Here is a 7,128-nt window from a genome sequence, read left to right as displayed (position 1 = left end):
CGGGCCAATAAACTCAGCCGTGGTGTCCATAACCCTGTGCGTGCACCAACAGCATGAGCCACAAAACTCATAGCAGGTCCTATTTGTGCCCAAGTTTGTGGCTCAGTCAGTGTAACAGACCTTACGCGTCCATGGTGTGGGGGGCTAATGCTGAGTAGAATAGTGGATTACTGAGAATATATAAAGTAGGAAAGGTTTATGTGCCTCTTCAGGCTGCTTATGATGAGGCACACCCCATACCAGACCCAGGGGGAGAATTTCACACCTCCATTAGCTGTACTGCAGGACATGTAGACACTACAGGCAAGTAGGACTCCATGTAAGGACTAGCTCCCACACAGCAGTCCTGTCCTGTCACATGTGCATGTCAGTGGACAGCGAGCACACACAGGACTGCAGGCTGAAACAAAAGGTGCCAGTGCCCCCTCTCCTCCTCCGCCGTATTAATGGGTGTTCTCTGAGGTGCACTAGAACACAAATCACATTCAGAGACTCCCCTTCTCCTCCTCCTCTGCAGGTCACCGAGGCCTGGATTGCGCCTGTCCGCCTGTAGTCGGCGGCAGGACGTTATTTACTATGCATGTGCCGGGGCGTGTCCGGGGCTCACTCTCTATATAGCCACAACTTGAATGAGAGAACAGATGGGGAAGAGAACCTGGAGAGGGGGAAGTAGAGCCGGCCTAGCGGGGACACTGCATGGGAACTCGGAGCCGCCACAGGTTGTCAGTGTAGAAGTGAGTGCCGAGACTTTGTGAGTGGAGCAGCACCATGTGCATGTGAGGGTCGCTGCGGCCAGGTGAGCCCCTGCAGCCTGCACACTGTCTCACGTGTAGCTTTATCACCTGTCATGTAATAATCGCTCCTGTTTCCGCAGCTCCCCGCATCTCCGTAGAATAGTTATGGCTGTCCTGTACGTCCTGTATGTAGCAGCGCTGTGCCTGAGCCGGCTGCCGGCGGCGGCGGCGGCGGTGGGGCCGCTAGTCCAGTGCGAGCCGTGTGACTCCAAAGCCCTGGAGCAGTGCAAGCCCCTCACTTCTGACTGTGCCGAGCTGGTACCGGAGCCCCTGTGCGGCTGCTGCTGGACCTGTGCCCTGACCGAGGGCAGCCAGTGCGGGGTGTACAGCCAGAGGTGCGGCTCCGGGCTCAAGTGTAGACCCGGACCTGATGAGTCCAAACCACTACATGCCCTACTCATGGGCCAGGGAGTCTGCACCAATGTCACCAAGGACAAGAGTCACTCCCTGGAAGGTAAGTGCCTGCTGCCAACCTACCTTTTCTATACATCTTACATGATTCTAAACTATCAGGTTGTGTTTTCAGGATTCACAGTGACATACAGCTTTCATTTTTAGTATATATACAAAATGCATGCGTAGGAATTGTATTCTAAATCCAAGGCAAAGATTACATTTACTTGGACAGCCCTGTATGGAAACGCTCCCAAGCTTGTTGATGAACCCCTCTTCCCCCACACATAATATATCCTGACATGAACCTGTTACATGTATGCCCAACCAGGGGGTGGCCTGCATGTGCACTTTTGTGGGCAGATAATGTATTGCTCTTTGAAGGAAACCTACCACTTGAAGTGGCAGGTATAAGAAGGAAATACCGAGCACCGGCTCAGGGTGAGCTGGTGCCGGAGCTTATTTTTGTTAGTGTTTTAAACCACTGTATCACGGTTTAAAACACTTTTTAAACTTTTATAGCCGAAGCTGCTTCAGCGCAGGGAGGTACGCGCTCAGCGCTTACCATGCGCGTGACGGCTACATAGGAAGTGAAGGAGAGCCGTGCGCATGGTAAGCACCGAGCGCGTACCTCCCTGCGCCGAAGCGATACCGCGGTTTAAAACACTAACAAAAATAAGCTCGGTATTTCCTTCTTATACCTGCCACTTCAAGTGGTAGGCATTCTTCAATACCCCTTGGTTGAGTTCGCGGGTGAAGATGCTCATCGTGTATCTCCTATCTATATATCTATCATCTATCTGTTTAGTTATCCATCTCCTATCATTTCTATTTCATATCTATATAACCATTTATTTAGATTTTTGCCTATTTAACTATATATTTTCTATATCTCTTCTACTGTATCTATCATCTATCTAGCTATCTCTGTACAGGCGGTCCCCTACTTAAGAACACTCTACTTACATACGACCCCTAGTTACAAACGTACCTCTGGATATTGGTAATTTATTGTACTTTAGTCCTAGGCTACAATGATCAGCTGTAACAGTAATCACTGGTGTCTGTAATGAAGCTTTAGGGTTAATATTGATTCTTATGACAACCCAACATTTTTAAAATCAAATTGTCACAGAGACCGAAAAAGGTCTAGCTGGGATTCCAATGATAAAATGCACAGTTCCAACTTACATACAAATTCAACAGGACAAACCTACAGACCCTATCTTGTATGTAACCCGGGGACTGCCTGTACTTTATATTTATACATCTATAAATCTTTTATATTTGTATTCTGTCAGTCATTAATCTACCTATCTCCTATAACATTCTGATACATCCCAGAGTTACAAAGAGTTATTATTGTGCAGGGATAAAGGGAGCCTCTTACTGAATAGTGTCAGGGGTGGAATTCAAATTGTTAACAATACTCTCTACTTTGGGAGCAAGAAGTCAGTCGTCTAATCACCACTTCCAATATTTATATTGCACTTTATATTAATATACTATTTAAAGCAACCTTTTTGTATCTGAAATGATTTAATGCAGTGATGGCAAACCTTTTAGAGACCGAGTGCCCAAACTACAACAAAGACCCGCTTATTTATCGCAAAGTGCCAACTCAGAAATTTAATTTGTGATTTAGACTCCCTTCTTTGTCACAGTTTTCATTGATAGCAGCACCCTGGGGACACCAATAAAGCAGAAAATAGTCCCAGGTAGAACTGTCACTTCAAAATAGCTCTGTGCACAGCAAGTCCTGGGCTGTCTGGGACTGCAGGAAGTTACCTGGAGTCATCTCTGGTGATGGCCTGAGTGCCCACAGAAAGGGCTCTGAGTGCCACCTCTGGCACTAGTGCCATAGGTTAACCATCACTGATTTAATGTATTAACGTATATATTTTCTGGATACACTAGTGGGGAATTTCCTGTTGTGCTCATATGCAGTGGTGAAAATAAGTATTTGATAAAATGCTGACAAATAGAGATGTCTAATTTGTATTGTACACCTCAACTGTGAGAGACAGAATCTAAGAAAAAAATCCAGAAAATCACATACTATGTTTATTTTTATAATCTTTTGAGTTTATTTTTTTAACAACGTGTCAAGTAATAAATTCTGCTAAGTTTGTAAAAATACAGGCTGCAGAGTTCCACATTTGTAACAGGTTCTACCTCTGTAGAGCTCCATATTCCAGCCTGTATGTCTAAGGGGCTGACTGCTGACTTAGATTTAATTTAACTTTGTTTGTTTATATAGTTACCTTTTCTTCCTGACTATAGTCTGCTATTGGCATTATTTTCCTACTGAAGATCTTCTCACTCCTTGCTCAGCCCTTCTTTCATTATCAAGCTGAAAGTAAGAAACGGGTAGAAAAACAATTCTATTTGAAAATACTGCTCATAGAATGCTTTAACCCCTTCCCGCTGCGGCCCTTTTTTGTTTTTTCATTTCCATTTTTCACTCCCCTTCAAAAATCTATAACTCTTTTATTTTTACATGTAGAGAGCTGTGTGAGGGCTTGTTTTCTGCGTAACAAATTGCACTTCATAGTGACAGTATTTAATATTCTATGCTCTGTACTGGGAAGCGGGGAAAATATTCCACATGCAGTAAAGTTGGTGAAAAAAACCCATTTGCACCGTTTTCTTGTGGGCTTGGATTTTAAGACTTTCACTGTGCGCCCCAAATGACATGTCTACTTTATTCCTTGGGTCGTATTTTTAGGACTGTACGGCCTTTTGATCACTTTTTATAGAATTTTTCAAAATGGCAAAAAAGTGTCATTCTCGACCTTTGGCGCTATTTTCCGTTATGGGGTAGTATACAGCTAAACCCCCAGTATACAGGTAGCATACAGCTAAACCCCCTTCAGTAGCCATGCTCCGGTCTCCGCAGCTCCTCTTCTTCTGTCTGCTGTAAAAGCCGGCAGAGCCGCGGCCATGCGATCTGCGGGCCAGCGCACACTATAATGAGGCCTCTGATGTCATAGTAATCGCCAGCTGGCAGAGCGTATTGCCGCGTTTCTACTGGCTTTTACAGAAGAGGAGCCATGGAAACCGGAGCATCAGGAAGAAGACAAAAGAGGAGCCGATCCGACATCGGGGAGCCGCGCCAAGCACGGGGCCTCCGGAAGGTAAGTATATAAGTTTTTTTTGTTTTTTAAATTGACTTGTGTATAAGCCGATGTGTGGTTTTTCAGCACATTTTTTGTGCTGAAAAACTTGGCTTATACACAAGTATATACAGTAACTTGTTTTTTACTGTTTATATTTATGACTTATAGGGAAAGGGGGGATTTGAATTTTTAGGGGTTTTTTTTTAATTTTTTACTATTTTTCAGACCCCTAGGGTATTTTAACCCTAGATTGTCTGATTCTACCATTTACATTTCTCGGAGCTCTGTAAACAGACAGGATGAGATGCATCAATCTTTCTATGCCAAGAATACTGGAGTAATTTGCTACTGAAATGGTGTTCGCCACATTTATTGAGGGTTTTAGACCCTTTAGGCAGTTTTCTGGAAAAGGGGCATGACCTAGCCCATGCACCCGAAAATTCATTATCATGGCACAGAAAACTAGACCTACTAATAGGAGGTGCAAATTTTGACTTGCCAGTCATACAGCACCAGCATCAGACACACTGCTAATTCTGCACAGCAGAAGACTAGTCTAGATCTACTCTGTGCTGGTCTAATGAGCAACACATTAATGCATATCCCCACATAGAGGAGAAACAAAAGTAGTCTACCTGGAAAATGGAGAGAGATAAAAGCTGTTAATTAGAACTGTACATGGCAGCCTGTTTCTTTATAAACTTAGGTCCCTTTCACATACATGTAGCATACCGCCGGCTGGAGAAGGGGGAGTGGTCGGCCCTCTACATCCCTCCCTTCTCCATAGCAATCTGTACAACTTGGCCGTAAGTATGGTGAAAGATAGAGCATGCCCCGTAACTAAAAGAGATTTCTGCTCTCTGTCACTGACCGTCTGTGTCCGTCACTGACCTTCTCTTTCAGTGACTGCCTCTATTTATCAGAAGCTCTACTTGGCCATGGCAACTAATCAGAGCTCAAGTTTCATTTTCCCACAGCTGTTTATAAAATTACAGCTGATCTCTGATTAGTTTCCATGGGCAACTGGAACATTTTTACCTCAGACATTTCTGATAAATCTTCCCCTATCTCTGTATCTCTATCCATGTTACCTCACACATAAGCTGTATTAGACTCCTTGCCTATAGTAAACAATCAATACTCAGAGCTCATATTAATGACCTGTGGCAGAATAGCAACCAATCACGGCTCAGCTTCTAACTGCCATAGCAGCAGCAGACAATGGCTCCTGTATATGGTGGTTAATAAGTGTATTTTGGAAAACACAGGGTGAAATTTTGGCTCAGCCTAGTCTGACTTTCCCTGATACACAGAGAGTGGCTGTGCAACATTTGGTCATTTTAAACGCTACGGTACAGATTCCTTTAGCAGACATACACACATACATACACTCATACATACAATATATACACACTGATACATACAATATATACAAACTCATAAAGTTTATAAAAAGTGTCCCAAACACTGAGTGTGCCAGTTTTCAGGGGTAGTTTACATGTAAGTACATGTGCTAACTGTATTTATGAAGTGCTTGCACCAGTTTTGTGTTGTGGCTTCACTATGTCGGCTGCAACAGGAAAATCTGCACCTGGTGAATACCTCATTAAGCTCATCAAGAGAATGCCAGAACTGTGCAAAGCGTAATATAAGACATTTCAGTTGTTTCACACTTTTTTTTGTTAAGTATATAATTCCACATGTTTTCATAGTTTTGATGCCTCCAGTGTGAATCTACAATTTTTATAGTCATGAAAATAAAGAAAACTCTATATTGTATTGTATATAGATACTTGGACATACAATATATACACACATACTGCATATTTATACATGTAGCATATACACAAATACATACAGAATATAGACGTCATACATACAGTGTACACACACCATACATCATATAAATTCATACAGCATATGGACAGCATGTTCACACACAGATTCACCATAACTTACAAAAAGATGTATCCTCTCTGTATCTGCGTTGGTGTTGTCTCTGCCACGCTCCACACATCAATGCTTATGTTGCGCCATGGGGTCATGTGACCAGATTGCGAGCGGACGAGGACGAGTGCGGACATGGTGGATGAGTGCGTGGGCCTGCTAATTACTAAGGCTGTGACTTACCAAGGAAGGTGCGCAGGCAGCGCAACATAGCGAGGCAGGGGCCTGAGCAACTCCCTCCAACTCTTTGGGCCCCTGTTATGAAGATGTACCACAGCGCATGATAGTGATAGTGGACCTTGAGGGCCCTATAGCAGCTGCTATGGTTGTAGTTATGCCCTGGAGAGCATTCTTTATCAGTAAGTGTTCTCTTGCTGTACTGTGCACAATCCACTTCTATGGCAGCCATATGCAAGCTGCTGTTCATACGGCTAGCATATGGCTGCCATACCTATCTGCAATGACCTCCTACTGATGACCCAGTTGACATTAAGTGTTCTCAGTGCAGCTGGCATACATAGAGTGCAGTTGAACAAGGAGCTATCTTATGCAGAGTGTGTTTCTATAGGGTGAAAGAGGATATCCTCCAAGCGCCCTGGAAGCTGGGTCCCATGCAGTTCCAGGAATCTCAAGTTCAACTTCTTCCAGATTTCATTTGCCTTACATTCTCCAGATCAGGTCACTGAGCTGGCAAAGTTCCTGGATGTGGCAATGTTGCCCTCCACTCCCTGCTACCATTGCCTCCGCATGGTTCATTGACAAGCCAGACATTAGTTTCTGCTGAATGGTAGACAAGTGGCAATACCGTTTTGGTATATCTTGGACCGTTATTGTGACATTATTTTTTGCTATCAGAAGATGTCAGAAGTGCCTAC

The 7,128-nt window shown here is 43.9% G+C and overlaps 1 protein-coding gene across 2 annotated transcripts in view; it reads left to right on the top strand.

The window, feature by feature from the left end:
* Positions 1-498: 498 nt before the first annotated feature.
* Positions 499-7,128, top strand: part of IGFBP3 (insulin like growth factor binding protein 3) — a 30,909-nt gene continuing 24,279 nt past the window's right edge. Inside the window, exons 1-2 of one of the 2 annotated variants that reach the window (XM_072153123.1) lie at positions 499-734; positions 875-1,248. In XM_072153123.1, coding sequence (XP_072009224.1) covers positions 900-1,248 — 349 coding nt within the window. In that variant the 5' untranslated portion in view covers positions 499-734; positions 875-899. Of the gene's footprint in view, positions 797-874; positions 1,249-7,128 lie in introns of both variants that reach the window. The other variant, XM_072153122.1, reaches the window with a different exon arrangement.

Source organism: Engystomops pustulosus, chromosome 5, assembly GCF_040894005.1.
Source record: "Engystomops pustulosus chromosome 5, aEngPut4.maternal, whole genome shotgun sequence".
NCBI classification, from domain to species: domain Eukaryota; kingdom Metazoa; phylum Chordata; class Amphibia; order Anura; family Leptodactylidae; genus Engystomops; species Engystomops pustulosus.
The sequence above is the reverse complement of the archived record's forward strand: the minus strand, read 5'-3'. Positions and strand labels throughout refer to the sequence as shown.